Source organism: Centrocercus urophasianus, unplaced genomic scaffold, assembly GCF_019232065.1.
Source record: "Centrocercus urophasianus isolate 14NV4802_14NV808 unplaced genomic scaffold, USGS_Curo_1.0 seq_25, whole genome shotgun sequence".
Lineage (NCBI taxonomy): Eukaryota > Metazoa > Chordata > Aves > Galliformes > Phasianidae > Centrocercus > Centrocercus urophasianus.
In genome coordinates this window covers 3,400,740-3,421,576 of record NW_024884811.1, presented here as the reverse complement: position 1 = coordinate 3,421,576, position 20,837 = coordinate 3,400,740, and the positions used below count along the sequence as shown (strand labels likewise).

Here is a 20,837-nt window from a genome sequence, read left to right as displayed (position 1 = left end):
AAATTAATTCAGGTGTTTTTATTATTGCTTTTCTTTGTTTTAATATTCTACAAAAATGTTTTGAGAGATTTTAATTAGATTACCCTGAAGTTATGACCTGACTAAATTTAGTAGGTGGTATTCTCTGACAAAGAAACTTGTATTTGAAGTGTAAATTCCAAAGAAAAATGTAAATACCAAATAAGCTTTTCTGACAGCATCTTGCTCTTTTTCCAATTCGTTGGTTTGATTTTTCTTTGATTCATACTTGCACGGTTTGGTGCAACATTTGCATGGTTTGATGCATACTTGCATGGTTGGACTAGATGATCCTGTAGGTCCTTTCCAACCTTGTGATTCTATGATTCTATGATTCAATAGCATAAATAATTTTTTTTTTGCATTGAGTCACCTCACTCAATCAGATGCATTCTCTGTTTTAAAATGGAAAAAACACTGCAGATGCCACAAATTAGAAGAAAACTTCTTTTCTTTCTTTTTATTTTTATTTATTTATTTATTTATTTATTTTTCTGAAGGACTAGCAGAGAAGAGTGAAAGTGCTTATTTTATTAATCTCATTATCCTAGCTCACGTTAGGCCTTTCATCTCCCCACAACAGCTGCTGCCTTCTTCTCAACAAATATGGGGTATAGATGGTAAGCTTTGCTTTAGATTGAATCGACCTAAAGCTGTTTCCCAATGAAGAGCCACTGATGCTTTTGTCCAAGCCTCCGGCTTAAAATGTAGAAATTTTTATTAATAAACTTGGCTATTGAAGGTCAGCATTTTCAGTACCAATGCACTTTGCACAGATTCCTGATTGCTGCTGCATGCATTGATACACATATCATTCTCAAGTAATTGATTTGCATGGCTTCACTGCTACAAGAGCTCATAGGGCCATGGCCAAATTTAGCATGTGTTTTTAAGAAATATGGCTGTTTGCATTTTAAATATCAAATTATCAATATGTTTTTTATCTTCCTGGACATTTCATTGAAAGTTTTTGGAGGTAGCCTTGCTGTTTGAAGTGAAATAGTTCTAAATAGCAAAATATGCAAGCAATTGAATGAGAAATCTAAAATTTTCAGAATTATCTTTAGATTTCTGCTACTCCACACACCTGTGTTTGGTTTCTGCCATCCGAATACTCAACCAAGCACTAATAATCTGAAGCCTTTGCACCACCAAACAGGAGACCTGACATTTGTACAAAGAAAAAAGAAACAGAAAATGGCTTTTCCCTGTTACATTAACACCTGGGTTCTTGTGTCAGGAAGTCGAAGTCCTACCAGACCTCCACATACTAGAACAGTAGAAGCAAGGAGAATAGGGATTGCTTTGGTGATACCAACAAGGGAACCAAATATCAAGTTTCCAAGTACAGCCGCTGCTTTGCATAGTGCATTCAAAAAGCCAAAGCCGGTTGCCCTAAAAGAAAACAAACACACAAACAAACAAACAAACAAAAACAGGATACATTTACATGTGCATACAAGATTAAAAGCCTTTAAAATAAATCTTGAGTGGAATAAATCAGTGTAGGCCCAATACCTTACACAGAAGTAATGCCAACAAGGATTCTGTACCTGGTCTTTTTTTATGTGAAATTCTGTTTCTACTGCGGCAGCATTTTATGGAGACAAATTTATTTTGCCCTCCAGAAATCACAATGGGGAAATAATGACTTTGTACTTTTACACAACAGCAAAACCTGCAGCTGAATAGAAATGGATTTCCTATATGTAGTATGCACATTCACTGAGTACTTTTGCAAAAGGCCACTGAGACCTGTAATAATAATGATTGGCTATCTCTTAGGAGCAAGGAGCATGAGGCTTTAAAAAAGCCCTGTTTGGGACAGAAGACCCTGAAAATCTTATGAAAAAAGGAGTATGGTATGAGAAACTCAGCAGGGCTTTTGCTTTGTAGAGCAAAATATTTGGTTGCCAACCTGTAAATGCATTATGCAAACTGCTATCATTTTAATAAAATGTGTTATGACATGACCATATGATTCATAATTGCAAGAATAATCTTGTCCTAACAAAATGTTCTAACAATATCATTGGTAGAATGGTAGAATCTCTAACATTTCTCAAATCTCAAGAAGTGAAAGGGAGAAGGAGCTCACACTGTGCTCACTGGGACAAAATAATAGCACTTAGGAGGATAGAAGCTTTTTTTTTTAGAAAACCACATCTCTACATTGTTAATATTAAGCTCTTTTTATTAGAAGGAAAAATGCCTCCAGTCTAAGCAGAAAATATTAACATAAATACTAATGGATTGAGTGACTAAACAGTTACCTAGTTATTATACTGAGACTCTATGTAAAGAAATGGAAATCTTCTACTCATACACAGTCTGTACTCCTAGGAAGTATGTATGACAAATGTCTGCTACTGCAGGGCAGTGCAACCAAGCAAGATCTCTCTGAGAGCACACTATTTTTTAAATCTTGCTTGAGAATCTTCCTGCAAGGGACATGTTTGCAGCAATTTCTTCAAAATGCTCTCCTCAGAAGAGGAATGATTAAGACTTTTGGAGAAATAGTTCAAAGGAGCACTGGGAGATGTGCTAATGGAAGTAGTGAAGAACCACACTTCTGGAGTAAGTATACTTTCAAAGCCTGTTATCAAGTGTCAGTTACAGACAAGTTGGTACCATCAGGCCACACAAAGCTCAGTATCAGAATACCTGGAAGAAATGGTCCAGAAAGGAAAGAAACTCCTAATAGGTAAGGATCTCCCAACTGATACATCTTCTAGGGTGACAGAGAGTGGAGATAGGAAGGAGGAACAAGCAGAGGAAAGGATGTGGCAAATAAGACTTCATAGAATCATAGAATGGATTGTGTTAGAACGGACCTCAAAGATCAAGTTCCAACCAAGACTTTATCACAAACAGAGAGGAAAAGGTTAAAAACAAAAGAGATAGAGAGAATAGAGAGATCTTAGTATTAATATTAAAGAAAAATATGAAAGTTCTGTAAAAACATCAGGTCTGGTAGAAAGTTAAATGTCAGAGAAAAAGAATTTTACCAAATGTATTTTATGTCAGGTGGTGGGAAATCTGTGACAAAGAAAAACAGTGAGCTTCCTTTCACCCAAGCCCAACATAACAAGCGGCAAGAATCCAAAGTTAAAAATAGAAGGATTATCCAAGCCTTCAGATTAAAAGAGATTGCTTCCTAGTTGCCATGTATGCTCCTTCTTAGACAAGGTGCTTGTTTATCGAAATAAAATAGTTTAAAATCACTTTTCCATTGCTTATGGAGCACCTCAAAACTTAATTTTCCTGTAACAGAGTACTACTGAATATACATAACATGGACATTTGATATCCTTCTTGCCAGAGCTGGTGCTCAACCTACCAATCACTTTACAATAGACTCAGCATAGCATTTTTGTGGGGGTTGATAATACACAAATATTACGAAAACAAGAGTTTCTGAATGTGCTATTGATGATTTTCTACTGATAAAACATTTTTGGATTTTTTAATAGTCAGTACACAAATGCATATCATTGGCTTACCAATTACAGCATTTAGTGTGCAAATAAAACAAGTTAATGTACCTTCTTCCCTTACAATTGCCTAAGAAGCGGCATTGGTGCTGCATTTCTTACCTTAAAAACACCACCTTTCAATTTCAGCAAAGTGCAGTTGAACCACATCCACAGGATGGCAGTAGAAAATAGCTGCCAAGGAATCTACAGTAGATTAATGACTGCTGTTTTGACTCGAATAGAAAACTTCTCTTCTGACAACGAGAACAATAAAAAGTTGGACTTAAGGCATTTGGAGAATAGGGTTTATTTCTCTTGGGATGGATTCTCAGGGCTTCAGAAGAGAAGAAAAAGCTAAATATAATGAACTGAAGATAGGTGACTTAATTCTTAATCATGACCGAACTCTTATGAACTTCTTTCAGAGGTATTAAAGCAGGCAAAACAGGATGAAATCATTTTATAGCACATCTTGAATTCTAAATATTCCTGGCCACGATTCAAACGCAGATGTCTGGCAGCCTTAGAAAACCTATGAATTGTTGGTTATCTGATGCAATCTGACCTTGATTTACTTTGTGGGAGATACAAGATTTCAATTTATTTATTGTGTACATTCCTGGACCAGAGCCTTGGCTTGTAAAGTTACTGCTTCCCAAATTCACAAGAAAACATTAAACATTCATATGAATAACGATTGCATTTTAAAGCGATAATAATCTCCTACATGTTGCTTTTTCATAAAATTTTAACTCCCTTCTAGTCATATTTGCATTAAGGGCAGAGCTAGGAAATTATGCAATGTTACTTCAAGCCCCTTGGGCACACACGTTACAGCACAATCCATAATTACCTCATCATTTTTTTTCCACATCACTCTGCCAATGCACAGAACAAAGACAGCTTGAGGGATAAAACATGAATCATGTAGTGAAGGACACTTGATTTTCCTCACATGTTACCGAAGATGGAAGGGGCACTGCTGGGTTGGGTCTGTATGATGAATAAGCAGTCTCAAGGATAAGGTAGCTAAGCGCTCTCAGGAGAAAGTACACAATCCCTATTTCTGCCACAGAATTCTATATGATGCTAACAAATCATTTAAGCTAACTAAATAGTCATTAATGTGCAGTTCAGATTTTCTGGCTGCTCAGCTTAGCACCTTCAAGTTGGTCTCGCCGAAGTGCTGAATACTTCCAGCTATAGTGAAAGTTATACTCTGAGCACATTCCCTCTTCTGAAATGCTAAGTGACAGTAATAACAGGTCCCAAAAGCAACAAATCTGGCATCTGAAGTCAGTTTTGGCAGCATTATCTTTCTCCTCAGTGCCATAATTTCTGCATCCTCTCTTTTCTAAGTAGCTCTCTGAAAATACACAACGCTTACAACAGAGTAGAAAATCACTCCATTGTCAAAGAGAAGAAACTCACTCGACACAAAACTGTTCACAAGAGGTTTAATAATTCTGCTTTAGAGAAAGACTTTTAGACCTATGGAACAATATGGTTTGGCTCTCAAGAGGGTTACAACAGACCAAAGACTTCAGAATCTGTTGACGGTGAATCCAGAAAAGCACAGGCCATTAAGAAGAGAAAACAAAAGATGAGATAAAAGATGAGATAACCTACGAGCTAGTAGATAATACTGCAACTTGACTAATTTTCTTCTTACTAGAAATTGGCTTATTTATGGCTTCTCATTGCTGTTGTGCTTTAAAATCCGTGCATTGAAAAGTACCTATCACATTAAATAATGTCATATATTAATCTTTAAACACTACCAAGTGTTTTTTAACTGGAAGAGTGAAACCTACCTATGACTAATATTTGTAATATATCTTCTACCTTCTAACACAACTTTTTTATCTGTCTGAAAAACACTCGACATGTTTACAATCTTGAAGTCTCTTATTTTTGCCATTGTGAAAATTAACTCAGAGTTCATAAAGAACATACGAGCTAAACTTATGTTACAGTGTCATAAAATATAAAATAATAGAAACATCCAACTTGTAAAAGACCTTCAAGATCATTAGACCCAACCCTCAGCCAGACATACCAATCCCACCACTAAACCATGTCCCTTGAGCGTCATGTTGCACGTCTCTTAAATACTTCCAGGGATGGGGACTCCACCACTTTTCTGGGCAGCCTGTTACAGTGCTTATCTGTAAAGAAATTCTTCCTAAAGTCCAATCTAAACCTTCCCTGGCACAACTTCAGGTTGTTTCCTTGCATCCTATCACTTGTCACTGGAGAAAAGAGGCCTACACCCACCTTGTTGCAACCTCCTATTGGATAGTCATTGTGAGCAACATCTCCCCACAGAAACCTCTTCTTCAGACTTAACAGTCATAATCCCCTCAGCCACTCCTCACCAAGTCTTGTTTTCTATCCTTCTTCAACTACACACTTATAAAAAACTTAGAAGAAACAACTGAATTGCTTCAAATCCAGACATTATATTTAAAATAAATATAGATACAGGTGATTTGGAATGCATATGGAATTCAAATCTCTTAAGATTTTGAAACAACCTTTGAACTGCATTGTGGGCAAGTTATGAAGAGGAAACAAAAGCATGTTCTATGTATCACAAAAACCATTTCCAAATTGTTCACCAAATCCCTATCTGTTAGAAAGCCAGTACAGTCTCTTGTAAATTATTTGGAGTATGATCTCAGAAACACCTTTTGTAATGGCCTGCATGACTCTGGCAAAGCCCCAGTAGCTTGGCAGCTCGCTGATTTCCAAAGAGAGTTGAGTATGAGGAAAAGCAGGGGTTGCTCAGTTTGGTCTCCTGCGCATGTTAACATGAACTGACCTCCTTTTACACACTTTTCTTCTAGACCATCTTTCAGCTACAGCTGCTTTGTGATCATTTCATTGGTTGAGAGTAAAGAAAAAGTATGTACTGGAATAGTAAAACAGCAATGCAGTGAGCACCTTTGCCTCAATTTGAAAAGTCATGGGTAGGAAACAGACTTCTGGAATGGCTCATTTCCTTGTAATTCCACTAGGTAAAAAATGGTTGTGATTGAACCAGAAAACCCATCTTCAGTTTGTGTCAGCAATGATTTTCTTGGATCAGGTAGATTTGGCCTGCTTGCCCTGATAATATAAAGTGATAAGCTTTCTATCTAATCTGTTCCAAAAAATATCCCAACAATTCAGCTACCAGCGTACTTTTGAATCAGGGTTCCGTGCAATTATTATTACACATGTAAGATTATTAAAAAAGAAGAACATGGAAAAAATTACTACAATCCCATATCTTGCAGAAACTATTAAAAACAATCACTGGCTACTAATACAGGTACCCTAGAATAAATACCAGTAACACAGTTCTAATCATGACTAGCAACGATGAATTATTTTTCTTCCATTAACATACCGATGGGTTTTCCAATTATTTTTCTTTATTTAATTTTAAGAAAATGCTTGTGTCTGCTATGTTTAGGAATGCCAACAAAATAACTTATAATTATATCCTTATAAAGGATATTCATTAGAATTGTACCTTAGTATTTGACTGATTAAAAAGCTCTTGCAGAAGGAGATTCCCTGAGGTAATAAAAGTAGTCATGTTTACAATTAAATCTTAGTGTTTTGGATTCGTGAGTAGCCTAGTGTAGTTGTTTTGATATAACAACAACAATGGACATTAATTTCTTCTATAAAGAGGCACATGCTCTTTAAAAATTGAAATGAAAAGAAAACTTATTCAACTGGTCTACAGTTTTTCTCCCTTAAAGGATAATGCCAACATCAATTACATCAGTGTTGACAAACTCAGGCTTGCCAGTAAGTTGCCCAGCATTTATAAACTTCTGGAAATGTTTTTCACTTTATTTGAAACTTCGATTGAGTGACATGAGAAATAGCACAGTGATAAGAGAAGAGACACACTGTGATTTGGCAGAAAACTAGAAAGTTTTACTTTTTTTTTTCCTCCAAGGAAAAACAGGGAAAATGTCCCAGCCTATTTGCAGTATTTTCGTGATTAGGTGGTATTTGTTGTGAAAGACATACCAAATAGCTAAATAATCTTTTTTTTTCTTATTATTGCTAAGACAAATTATGATTTTAATCCATCCAAAACATCACTATTGCTGTAAAGCTCATACTTAACTATTTATCTTCATCTGCTGATAGCAAGGTTAAAGGACACGTATCTTTACATACCTTCTGTCTGTAGGATACAGCTCTACAGTAATGACATCAAGAGAGTTCCAGGCTGAGATGGTGAGGCCATTATAGAGGCACAACATACCTATCATCATGGATTCACTGGTCCCAAACCACAGAAAGAAACAGCTTATGCCAGAGAGAACCATGGAACCACCTATGTATGAGACGGAAAAAAAAAAGAATTTGAAGTGGAACTGTACTTGAAATAATGACTTTGCTTTGCTTTGTCTAACATTTTATTCACAGAATGTAGCAAAATAAATGTCTCATATACTTGAGTTAAATAAAATAAAGAAATATCCTTAAGAAGAGAAAATGTCACTTCGTACGAAAAGCTTTGGGCTTGGGGATTTTTCCCATTTTAAAGTCAAGTCCATACCTAGCATTGTTAAACGTCCAATTCTATCCATCAGAAGAGCAGAAACAATGTTCCCCGGTAACACTGCCAACGTTCCCAGAAAATTAACAAAATAAATCCAGTAGGCACTATAGTCATCATCAAAGGAAATCTGGCATCCTGTCCTGATGTGAAAAAATGTGCAATTTATAAAATCACTGTCAACAAATTTATATTGCTCGAGATCTGTGGAAAGAAGAAAAAAAAGTTTTCAGCCAATAGTTGTTCACCTTTTGATTAAAAACACTGCAAATTTAGACATCCTTAATGACAGCTAGGAGATTTTACTGCTTCGTAAAATGGCACTAGTTACCACTGTTAATTTTGATAGCCTTTTGTCTGAATAGAAAGATACACAAAGGTCATGAAGAGGTCATCGGAGACCCTGAATTAGGTCAATTATATCAACATAGTTCAATCCTGTTTGGACTACATTTGCTTTGGACCTTCTTTAACGGGCTGGCCTTCCATAAAAAGCACAGGATTTCTGCAGGTTTTTATCAGTCATCATTTCCATTGTTCCACAGTCTTGCTTGGTATCAGACCTATGTTTTTCATACCTTTTAGAGAGAACCTCTCAGATAAAACAGCCGATAACGATTATTTTGAGTTCTCTTAAAAGAAAATGTTCATGCAGATTTCAGATTAAACTTGTTTTCATTCCTGAGAGGACAGTTTGGTTTTCAGCTCCATTCTGATCTGAAGAAAATGTACTAAAAATGTATCTGACAAAGTGATGCAATTAGTTCTTTGTTTATCAAACTGTTTGACTAATTGTGAGCTCTGCAATCTCAGCCTAAGCTGAGACTGTTTAAATATTCCTAATTAAAGCACAACTAACCACAGACATTTCTGACTTCCATTTTTTAATAGTTCTGTGTCTAGCTAATTATTTTGAAAGCTATCAGTCAGAACCTGTTAGGATCTATCAGATGGTCACTACTCTACCATGACACTGGTGACATTCTCATGCATTTCTGAATAAGAATGCAGTTGCATTACTACATGCAGTGGTTCAGGCCATTCTTTTTTAAATAACATTTCAGAGGTCTCTCCTTTTGTTTCCTCCTTTATTTCTTCTCTTCTCATCAGCCTTAAAATCCTTATTCAAGAGTACATTTCTTCCAAATGAAAAAAGCTGGGCATTGCTTGTCCTGAAGCCTAGCTCTGTTGCTAATACAAGAGCTACAGAAAAGCATTAAAATTGCTGTCTATCTTTGAACACAAGCTTTCTTGGCAAGATTCTGCTTTTCCTTATAATGTACAAAAATTGGGGAAAAAAAAACAAACAAAAAACACACACACAAAAAACCCACAACAACAACAACAAAAAAACCCACACAAGTCTTAGAATGTTTAGTAGATTGGAAATGATGAGATAGTATGAATCCTGAACTTGCTCTCCCATGCTACAGCAGGCACAATATACTTTCATGTCTTCTAGGCCAGAATAAAATACCTGATTAAAGCAACCTGTTTCTTCTCTTCAGATTGGATATCTTTAGGAATCTTGAATATCTTTAGGAATGTTGAAAATCAAAGAAAAGTTTATTATCTGAGTCCATATTAGGCCTGCAGTATTTCAGATGGAGGTGTGATCCTTTCTCTTCTGATACTATTTACTATTTCTACTACTACTCTATTTAGTGAAGCCTGTTGATTTTACAGCTTTGTATTCCCTACAGGAAGGCTTCCTGTATGCATTATCAGAATTTATAATCACATCATAAAAATTAAATGAGAATATGCAGATGAAGAGTGCAGGCTTTTCATGTAATACCTGTGTTGTAGAAGGTGGTATTCACAAAAGTGCAGTTCCTGAAGTATGTATTCAGGGAAGTTATGTCTTCAAACACACAGTTCTTAAAAAGTGAATCTTCAAAGGTTACTGATTTAAACTTCATCATGACAAACCTGTCCAGCACAAATAATTTGTATCAGATTCCTTTCACAGATTAGAAACAGCAACAGGTCCACTTGAGGCAGTTACACAGATTTAACAGGCATCCTTCTAAGAAATCACACCTCCAGAAACAATGATTATTTAATGAGACTCAGGAGATGTAATAAATGATTAGCTGACTCTGGAATACTCTCTTTCAGAAAAAGGACTAATAAAGTACATAGCTGCACATAGCTGCTGGCCATAACAAGTGAAAGTATTTCCATGAGAATAGTTCAATTATGTCGTGACATTTGTGCAACAGTCTTGTAAAATGAACAGTACTTGCAATTTAACATTACCGTCATAAATTGGGATCTCAAACACCAGAAACCCAGCCTCTTGGAACAAACAAGCACCTGTTGTTACCAAAGAGCTGGAAAGAAAGAATTTTTGAAAGAACCTCTACTTCTCCAGAAAAATACACTGAGCACTGTGCGAGGCTCAAGTCCAGAATGTACCCATTCAAGATTTAAAAAATGGTTTAGACTGGTTTACCATTATCACAACAATTATGCTGGCATTTTATACAACTAGATATCTAGCTGAAAGGATGGGTTTCCTAGCTCTGTCTGTGAACGTAACTGCAATTATTTTCTGCATAAGACATGCACAAATGTATTGTCAGCAGCTTTTTCTATTTCTGAACATCCTTGTTCCTTCTGACCTTTATTTAACTCTTTGGTTTTTGATCATGACTATCAATCAAGTTATCAATAGATGAAGTTAAGGGCAAATAATTTTACTAGTAGTTACTTCCTAACAAAAATTTACTAGGCTTAAAACAATACTGTAAGACTTTTCCATTGTACTCTTAATACTAATATCACGGTAACAAAATTGAAAAAAAAGACTGCTGTAGTAATATAGCAGCATCTTTCCAACATACTTCATTTTACATAGAGGTCTGGAAAAAGATGCGATTAAAGATGTACAGTTTTGCTGGCAGACTTCATTCAAAGTGGCAGCACTTCAAAAAACAATCTTTAACTGTTGCGTAAGAACTGTTAAAATAGCAAACCCTTCCAAACATAGATCTGATTCTGTTCTAATTAAACCTGATGTGATCAGCTAATTATTTGTCTTACTATTAGTCTGATGGTAGGAACAGCAGTACACAAAATATGTTACATTTTAAACAGTAGGAATTACACCCTCAGCAGTGATGTTTTTAGAATTACACATTGACAAGAATGTATAGCAAGAACTAATTATGATTATCATAGAAGAAGAATTACTAGCCAATGATTCTCTTTCTGTATTGGTCAGAAAAGCAGGTGTTCTCAGCCGATTAGTTTTACTTACTCTATCATTTCTCATTTCCAACACTGGTTATAATCAGGCTGGCGTTCAGTATCAACTTATTAGCATTTTATATATAACACTCTCCATTTAAAAAATTAACTTAATATCAGAGGAGAACAAAGAGCATTTAGCAATTAGATTAGTCAGATGTAATAGGAAGGACAGACTGCATGTCCTACAAGCTCCTGATGCACATATCAAGTTTTGACAGGAAATATGTTGTGACTACATTAAAAATGGAATCACAGCGATCTGAATTCAAACCAAACAGAAATGTAATGAAGTAAAAAGTGAAGTATTACAGTATCTTCCAGCTGAAGGAAACACTGAAATTAAGAGTGACAGGAATACAGAAACATTTGTGGATAAAGACTATCAAAAGAGTTCACCTTACTGCTCAAAATAGCTTGTGAATCTCAAATAGCTGTCTGATGCCTGTTGAATTTGCATACTTGCAAGTGCTTTTGAGTGGATTAGTACTGGACTTAATGTTTTACAGTAATTTTTAGTTCAGATTAATAAGATTTTTGTTGACAGAGTACAAAACATCTAAAACTTACTGACTGTAAGTGGTTCTTTGCTGTTACGAGAACAGATGTCTCTTGGAAAGGAACTGGGATGTAATTGTTGGTTTAAAAATGAGATAACTGGTCATTTTTGTCTGCAATGCATAAGTTGTGTCAAAACTTGAATTCTTATCAAAGAAAAAGAAAAGCCCTCAATTAATAAAATCATTATTTTTATTTTTTATATATATCTTTTCATATGGAAATAATAATTGCTTATCTCCATGTTATCCAGGAGACCAATCAAAGGTGGTTTTCTTTATCTCTTAAGAGAAACCAGACGCTTAAAACAGCTGTGTTTAACTGTCTTCTAAGTTACCTAGTATCCATAAAAGTCTAGTTAGAGCCTTAATAAGTATACATTCAGTTTAAAAGAAAAAAAGACATTGCCAAAGTGTTGTCCTCCCATTTTAGAGCTGCTTTGGACTAGTAATTAATTTCTGTTTTCCTGTGCTAAGATCTTATCCTCTCAATGTTTCTTTTCAAAGAAGCATCTTAAATCAATACAAATAAAAAATAGCAACGTTAATGAAAGTACATCCTTCCTCTTCTTCCTGCAATGTTGTGACACATGCCGGGTCTGAAAACCTTTGAATCCCACTGTGAAAAGAAAGACTGTTAATGTGAGCTTTCCGGTCCTCTTTTCAGTCTGTTTTCAGGAGGGCAGGGAGCAATGTTGGCATGAGGGATCCAATACTAAAGTCAGCAAGGTGCACACAGGAGCACTTCTCATATACCAACATACTATTCAAAACTGAATTATGGTAAACTGTATGAGATTGAGAATAGAGACATTAAAAAAAAAAAAAACAACAACAAAAAACTAACAAAACTATCAACTACCAGTTGATAGGGGAAAATGTTATATTAATTGGACTTCCCAGAATACATGCATTTGTTTATCATTAAGACAACTATAAACCTGTCATTGATGTATTCTCCGCTGCTATGAATTTGATTTTCCAGTGTAAAGTTGAAGACAAAATTTGAAACCTCCTCGTTGCGGAAAAGTTTCACTCGGGATGCATACTCATCTGATTGAAGGTGTTTAATGACATCAGGAAACCAGACAGATAAGCCATTGTAGCTGTGAAAAAGAGAAAATGCTGTTATGTCCTGGGGTCTGATCCAGCGGGACCACAGTAGGGCTGTGCTGCCAGAGCTCTGATCTGCCATGGTCCACACATCTTGGATTTTCTCTGTTACCATCCCTACCCCTCTACCTGTTTCTGTCCCAAAGGGTGGTGTTACTACTTGTCCTGCTTCTTGCTGGGCAGATGAGAAAGACTCAGACAACAGGCCCTGTCCTGACACAGACTGGGAAGTCCTATCGGCATCCAGACATGAAGAATAAAGCTCTTCATAAACTGCAGACCGTGGGAGCTGCAAAGATTAATCTTTTTCTAGTGTTTGTTTTAAATTTTGCCTTTAGACACAAACAGGCAGACTAAGAGATTCTAAACGGCGTGTAAATTAAGCCTAACCTGAAGACTCACTGAAAAATAACTTGAAGAATATGAACTTACTTTCAAGTTATGGCACAATGTTCATATTTTTAAAATGTTGAGACAATCACAGTCCTTCTGTGCTTGTCAACTGCCTGTATAAAAACACTGAAAGATTTCAATATCAGAAGACGCCAGTGTTCTAAGATAGACATCCTCTGAGTCAGGTATAGACCAAGAATAGACTATACAATAACATTTTTTATAAAGTTACTGAATAAGGACTTTAAAAAAAAATAAAAATCCGAATGACAGAGATTTGCATGCAGATGATTCTTCTGTCAAGTCCATAAACAACGATTCAGGATCTCAACTGCTCTTACCCAAAGGACAGGGTGAACCACACAATTGTGAGCTTGACTGTATTGTCCTTTACCGGGTAGTTGAAGCATCTCATGAAAGTCAACCAAATCTGGAAAGCAGTAGGAAATACACTCATTTTAAATTGTATTTTGAGTAGTTCTGTTAAATGGTACAAGCTTCTTTATTCTGATTTGCTTGCTCCCTCAGGAAATCAGAGAGAGTGGGTGATCTTGTTGACACAGAACTGGTAGCTGTATTTCTGTTACAAGTCTGTCTTCCAGCTTTCACCAGCTGATGTACATTCTATGCCTTTCTTGTTTCTTTTCACTTTGTCCATTAATTCAGTTGCTCTCTGACTACATAGAACTGTGTTATCCTTTATGCTGCCTCATTCACTATCTTAAATAAGTATGTCTCAGGAGCATTTCCTTCTCACCTGTGAAAAACTTTCTTTTAACATTTTCAATGATGTGGACTGCTTTTTCTGTTTTTTTTTTTTTGTTTTTTTTTTTTTTTGTTTTTTTTTTTGCTTGTTTTTGTTTTTTAAATTAATAAGTATTCACTCAACTTTCATTTCAAGGTTTGACAATACTGCATAATTTTGATTTTACAAAAAAAAATTGGAGCAGGATCTCAATGCGTATGTATTAATCTTTTAAAATTATCTCTAACGTAGTTTTCTTGTAAAATATCTGACCTATTAAAAATATATGCATATTCAATTGCTTACAAGGCTTTACTGACATCCATTTACACAAGTTATTCATGACTTTACCATTTGTAGGTAAAGACTTTCATCACGTATCACCTCTTCACATGTGTAGATATTAATAATACGTTCAGTACAAATTATATTGTGGAGATTGAACAAATGTCAGCAATCACTTCTGTAAAGGCCAATGAAACATTTTTCTCCTCTGAAGTTACAATGAACACCTGTGATTCATCTATGCTTTTTCTGGCCCAGGAAACTTGAATCTTACACTGGTTACTGACTTTTCTAGTTGCATGGAAAATGCAGGATTGCAGTTATTGCAAGCATTACTTCAAAAGAACTTATTTCATTTCTGAATGCTAATTATAAAAGATAATTGCACAACAAATAGAGATGTTGTTACTTACACCATATAGCTCTGTGCGAATTCTAACAAAACACCTCCTGTACCAAGTTCCTGTATCACTCTCTATTTCTATGAGCTCATCTATCTGCTTCGGAGTTTTAATTCGGTTAACCTAGAAATAGAAACAGAACAGCAAATATTTGCATTTTCTTGAAGCACTGAATTGAATATCAACGAATATTAGAAGGTTTTAATAAATCCCATAAACCAAAAATGAACAGATATTAAACCAGTGCTTAGATTAGGAATGTTTTGGAAACACGAAAGAACATGCCCACTTTAATCACAATGGTCATTATGAAGGGTATTGGAAAAGCTCTACTTTCAAACCATGCAGGAAATCCTTTTCCTTTGATTGAAACAAGATGTTACTGTGGGGTTTTGCTCAAGTTTTGCTGTACATACCTCTAATTCCATGAAGGATAAAATGTTATTTAAACCTTCAGCTAAGCATGCTCAGAGTTTGATAATTTTTTCTGACTTGCCATTAACACATCACTGAAGGCCTATTGATTAACTATACAGTAATGATACAGAAGCATTTGAAATATCAAGAATTAATACTTGAATGGCATTTTTCTTTTGTTCTTATTTCCTGTAGTAGCAGACAGGGAACTCTCTGTGTTTCAGATGCGCGCTTTAATTACCCTTTTTTAAGGAGGAGAGAAAGAATTAGGTGAAATGGGCTGGAACTGTGCATGTTATTGCTGTTATGAGCAATTATCTTCTGCATCTAAATTGAAATAAGATGAACAAACATAAAGGAAAAATACAGAAATACCAGTGACAGAGAATGTAATGCTGCTTACAATGCTGATTTTATCTTGCATAATGAATTGTAGGAAAATAAAAATTTTTAATATGGTCTTATCTATTTCTTGACCTAATGAATATACTATAGAATAGTTTAATCTGTCATTCCAATAATAGCAAAACACAGCGTATTCATACACAGTTCATTTAAAATAAAGATGAATAGAAAGCATAGAAAGAAAATAAGTAGAATGGGGAAAGTGACAGATATATGAGAAAGAAAAGACCAACAGACGGGGTATTCAATTTTCGGCTGCTGTTTCTGGCAGCCAAAATAGATCCTATTTCTTAAAAAAATGAGGACACCACCCGCAGATGTATCAGGGAATCACAGAGTTGTTGTATTAATGGTAAGGTTCTAGTTTTCAGCCTACTGCTTTTTCAGATGTATTATGTTTAAGAAGGACCAGCAGCCTCATCCCATTAATGGAAACAAAACAAAGCTCACTAAGTGGTGTTATCTATAACCAGCCTAATTTCTGAAATAAAAAATCTCACTGTCTTGCTAAACTATTATATCCAAAATCTGAAACCTTCTCATCATGCCTTTTCCAACAGCAATAATTCTGTCTCTATCATTTATTTGATTTTAGATTTTTTAGAGTTTTTGTGAAATGTTTTGTGCAAAAGACTTGGTCTAGATTTAGAGTTGAGTCCTCTAATATTATCAAAAACCTTGTACCATAAAAACTTCCTCAAACATTTTCATGCTACATCTCTGAGTGAAAAGAGCATTTTGAATAATACTCTTGGAGTTAGCATACTTCATGAGCAAGCAGCTGAGATGCAGCCTTTTCAGTGTCCAGGCCACCTGATTTGTTTGGAGCAGTAAAGGCTGGGGGGATTATACATGTCCAAGACCACTATGTGTGACTAGGAAAAAAAAGCTTATGGCTTTGATGGTCCTTGAACACACAAAAAAGCTCCTATAGAATCCGAACAATGGTCCATCTGGACCATGCAAATTTAGCTGTCATTATGTGAGGGATGAAGAATTGAGGGGGGCAGGGGGAGGTGAGGGAGGGAAGGGAGGGTGTGAATACCTATTTAAATGAAAAGAGAACCTCTGTTCAATAGCAGTGTGCAGAAATACATAATGTTTAAAATTCTACAGAATTTTCCTGAGAAGGAAAATATTAATAGGAAAATGAAAAGATTTTTTAAACAGAGCAGCGAAAGAATGGAGAGAATTTTGGTTTCTGAGGTAGAACGATTTTTATTTATTCGTTTATTTGTTTGTTTTTACTTTAGCCTTTAAACCAATTATCTAAGTAATGCATATTTTATGAACCGAGGGAGGAATTTAAGCATCTATATGAATCCTTAACAACTTATTTGAACTCTGTTTCATCTCAGAATACATTTTTGAAAGTATTTTGAGCTATTTCCACAAGTTCCACATTTTTTAACTAGATTACATCTAAATTGTAATTTCTGACTCTTAAACCAATTGCTCATCAATTGATGCATTTCTGTTCTAAAGGTTTGAAGGCAGATTCCACAGTAGAATAAGTAACAAGAATAAACAAGACTTGTGGAAAAAAAAAAAGAAAAAGCATCTCAAAAATGATGACATGAATTTGATTCAGGAAAACGAGTAAAACAAAAAAAGCACCCTAAAATTATAGAAATATTAAAGTTACACCAGCTGTTAGAGTAGAAAACACACCATCAAAGTTTATCTGCTTGGTGTAACTGTTGTCAGAAAGCAGAGGAGAAGGCCAACACTTAAGTTACACAATGATATTGACCTAAACCAGATGAAACTATGGAGCTCAGGAAAGCTAGGAGAATGACTTTTCAACACAAAATGTCACAGTGGCCAGTTCTTATTTAAACCAAGGAGAGACAGAGAGATAGACTCAAAGGATGTCTGGAATTCTTTGCACTGCGGGCTTAATACAATAAATTGCTAACAATTGTCCAATGAGGAGACGCATTTTCTAGTCATACTGCCACAAGCCTAGGTTTGGGGGTGTAGAGACTTCTGTCAGTGTGTATCCCTGGCATGCAATGTACTGTTTCTAATCAGCTCCTTGTTATTGTGTTTTCTCAATGGTCTAGGCAGAAACTGGCAAAAATCCCAAATAGTGATGTGATACTACAGCTGATCACTTCTCATATTTTTTTGCCCCAGCACATTTCTGTCTTCCTCCCTGTGCCTAACCTAATAATCTGAGTGGTGGGTAGCACTTAAGCTATGACTGACAGGCTCTGCAATGGATCAGTGAATAGCCATCTGCTGAATGTATAACGATTTCATAGGAACTCAATTCCTATACTTAGATATTTACAGTGCAAATTATTTGCTTTGCCATGCAGAGTAATAATATTGATTGCTTAAGCACTCAAGATCTCAACAGTCAGCAAGCTGGTTGATGAACCAGCTGGGTGGTGAATATTAAATGTAATAATACTCACTGTGAAGACTTTCTCAGGCTGACCACGAGCTCGCATGTTTGTGTCGTGAATTTGCTTGAGTATCATCCAAGCTTCATCGTGTTTTCCAATCTAAACATTGGATGAAAGCATAGCCACTGAACAATCTTATTGCCTGTTAGACAAATGTTACTGTGTAAACAGAACCAGAGAATCACAGAATCACAGAATAGCATGGCCTGGAAAAGATCTCTGGAGATCATTTGGTAAAACCACCTGCTAAAGCAGGTTCCCTATAGTAGATTGAGCAGGAAAACGTCCAGGTGGGTTTTGAGTATCTCCAGAGAAGGAGACTCCACAACCTCTCTGGGCAGCCTGTTCTAGGGCTCTGTCACCTTCAAAGAAACTTTTCTTGTATTCAGAGGAAATTCCTGTTCTCCAGTTTATGCCTGTTGTACCTTGTCCAGTTACTGGAGACTGCTGAAAGCACTATGGCCCCATCCACTTGATACCCATCCTTCAGACATATCTAAGCATTGATAAGATCCCCTCTCAGTCTCCTCCAAGCTGAACAATCCTAGCTCTCTCAGCCTCTCCAATGAAGGGAGATGCCTCAGACTACTCATCATCTTTGTGGCCATCAACTGGATTCTGTCCAATAGTTCCCAATCTTTCTTGAGAATTGAAAACAGCCCTCCAGATGTGACCTCACCAGGGCAGCATAGAAAGGCAGGATCACTTGCCTTGACCTTTTGGTCACTGTGTTTTAATGCATCCCAAGATACCAGGATACCAATAGTCTTCTTGGACACAAACACACAGTGCACCCAGTTCCTTCTCTGCAGAGCTCCTTTCCAGCAGATCAGCACCTAACCTGTACTGATGCATGCGGTTATTCCTCCCCAGGTATAGAACTCTACATTTGCCATTGTTGAACCTCAAAAGGTTCCTCTTCACTCAACTCTCCAGCCTGCCCAGTTCTCCTTGAATGGCAGCACAGCGTTCTGGTGTGTCAGGCATTCCTCCAAGCTTTGCATCATCAGCAAATCTGCTGTGGCTGTGCTCTGCCCTTTCATCCATGCCACTGATGAAGATTTTACATAAGACCAGAGCAAGTACCAAGTCCTGGGGAACACTGCTAGCTACACACCTCCAACTAGAGCATGTTCCACTGATCTCAACCCTCTGAGCTCTGCCAGTCAAGCAGTTCTCAGTCCACTATCCACTCACCTATCTCACACTTTCTAAGGTTATGTACAAAGATATTATGGGAGGCAGTGTTAAAAGCCTTGCTGAAGTGAAAGTGCAGAACATCCACTGCTCTCCTTGAAGGGAGAAGCACTCATGACTTCATAATAAGCTATCCAATTGGTCAAGCTTGATTTTCCCTTGCTGAATCCATGCTGGCTACTCCTGATAACATTCTTTTCTTCCACTTACTTGGAGATGATGCCCAGAATAACTTGCTCTAATACTTTCCAGGAACAGACGTGAGGCTAACTGGCCTGTAACATTCCAGCTCCTCCTTCTTGCCCTTTTTGAAGACTGGAGTGACACCAGCATTCCACCGGTCTTCAAGAACCTCTGCCATTCTCCATAGATGCAGGACAGTGGTTTGGTAAACAGTTCACACAGCACTCATGGTTACATAGTTACATTCCATTGAGGCCCATGGATTTGTGTGCATTGAGTCTGCCTAGGTAACCTCTAACCAAATTCTCCTAGGCTGAGGGGAATTCTTCCTTTTCTCAGACTCACTCTTATCTCCAGAGTACTGGAATTCCTGCTAGGTAGCCTTACCAGTAAAGACTGAAGCGAAGAAGGCTTTCAGTAACTGCCTTTTCAGTGTCCTCTATTACCAAGGCACTTTATTCAGCCCATGTTTTCCCTTTGCTGCTGATATAATTAAATATGTTTGGGTTTTTTTTTTTTCGTTTTTTTTTTTTGTTATCTGTGATGTCTCTTTCCAAGTGTAAACACAGAAACAGTTTTGACTGAAACCCAAAAAAACAAGTTGAAAGTTATACCTCCAGCAAGAACCGTGGACTTTCTGGCATAAAGGTGAGGGCTACCACAGAAGAGACACAGGGCAATGCACAGACGATCACAAATACTCTCCAACTGTGAAACTGATAAGCAGATCCCATGCTGAAACTCCATCCTAAGAAAGAAGAAATTCACAAATTTTCACAAGTATAAATGATTTCACAAGTAATATTACACTTTGAATTTCAATCTTATGCATGTCAACATGGAAGACATCCATACTATACAGAATGAGGATGAGGAAGTCTATGTCATGTTTTCTGGCAAAATCTGTATGAAAGTAGTCACAGTAATGGAGAAGGAATGCCTTGATCATACGTAAGACTTAACATACAGACAGGTAGTTTTGCTTGAATACTGGAAGGAGGGAGAATTAAAAATCTCTTACAAATACTAAGAGGATATATTTTGTTGATTTTTCTAACACTGGATGTTGCACCAGTGTGTCTACTAAATGAGAAACTTTTTAAAAAAATATTATCTTTTACTGACAAAATCAAAACCTATTTGTCTTCTTAAAATCTTCCTCTTATAAGCTCTTTTAAATGTTAATGAATATTGGGCACTGAGTTCTCACAGTAAATCATTAGAAAAAAAATGAAAAAAGCAGAAACAGTAGAAATTTGTGAAAAATATTCAAGAAACAGTGCAGAAAAAAATCTACAACAACATGCTTTTAGGCTGCTAGAAAGAGAAGCTCTAAAAGCAGAGTAAAGTACATGTTAAACTGAACTTCTTGGACCTTCTTCAATTTAGTATCTTGTAACTCAGCACT

General features: G+C 36.3%; 1 protein-coding gene across 1 annotated transcript in view; it reads right to left on the bottom strand.

Annotated features, from left to right (window-relative positions):
* Window positions 1-1,229: 1,229 nt before the first annotated feature.
* Window positions 1,230-20,837, bottom strand: part of SV2C (synaptic vesicle glycoprotein 2C) — a 64,541-nt gene continuing 44,933 nt past the window's right edge. The window contains exons 4-12 of the mRNA XM_042825817.1: window positions 20,044-20,177; window positions 18,059-18,148; window positions 14,826-14,936; window positions 13,724-13,812; window positions 12,818-12,982; window positions 9,863-9,996; window positions 8,065-8,268; window positions 7,680-7,839; window positions 1,230-1,413 (exon numbers count right to left, since the gene is read on the bottom strand). Coding sequence (XP_042681751.1) covers window positions 1,230-1,413; window positions 7,680-7,839; window positions 8,065-8,268; window positions 9,863-9,996; window positions 12,818-12,982; window positions 13,724-13,812; window positions 14,826-14,936; window positions 18,059-18,148; window positions 20,044-20,177 — 1,271 coding nt within the window. The remainder of the gene's footprint in view (window positions 1,414-7,679; window positions 7,840-8,064; window positions 8,269-9,862; window positions 9,997-12,817; window positions 12,983-13,723; window positions 13,813-14,825; window positions 14,937-18,058; window positions 18,149-20,043; window positions 20,178-20,837) is intronic.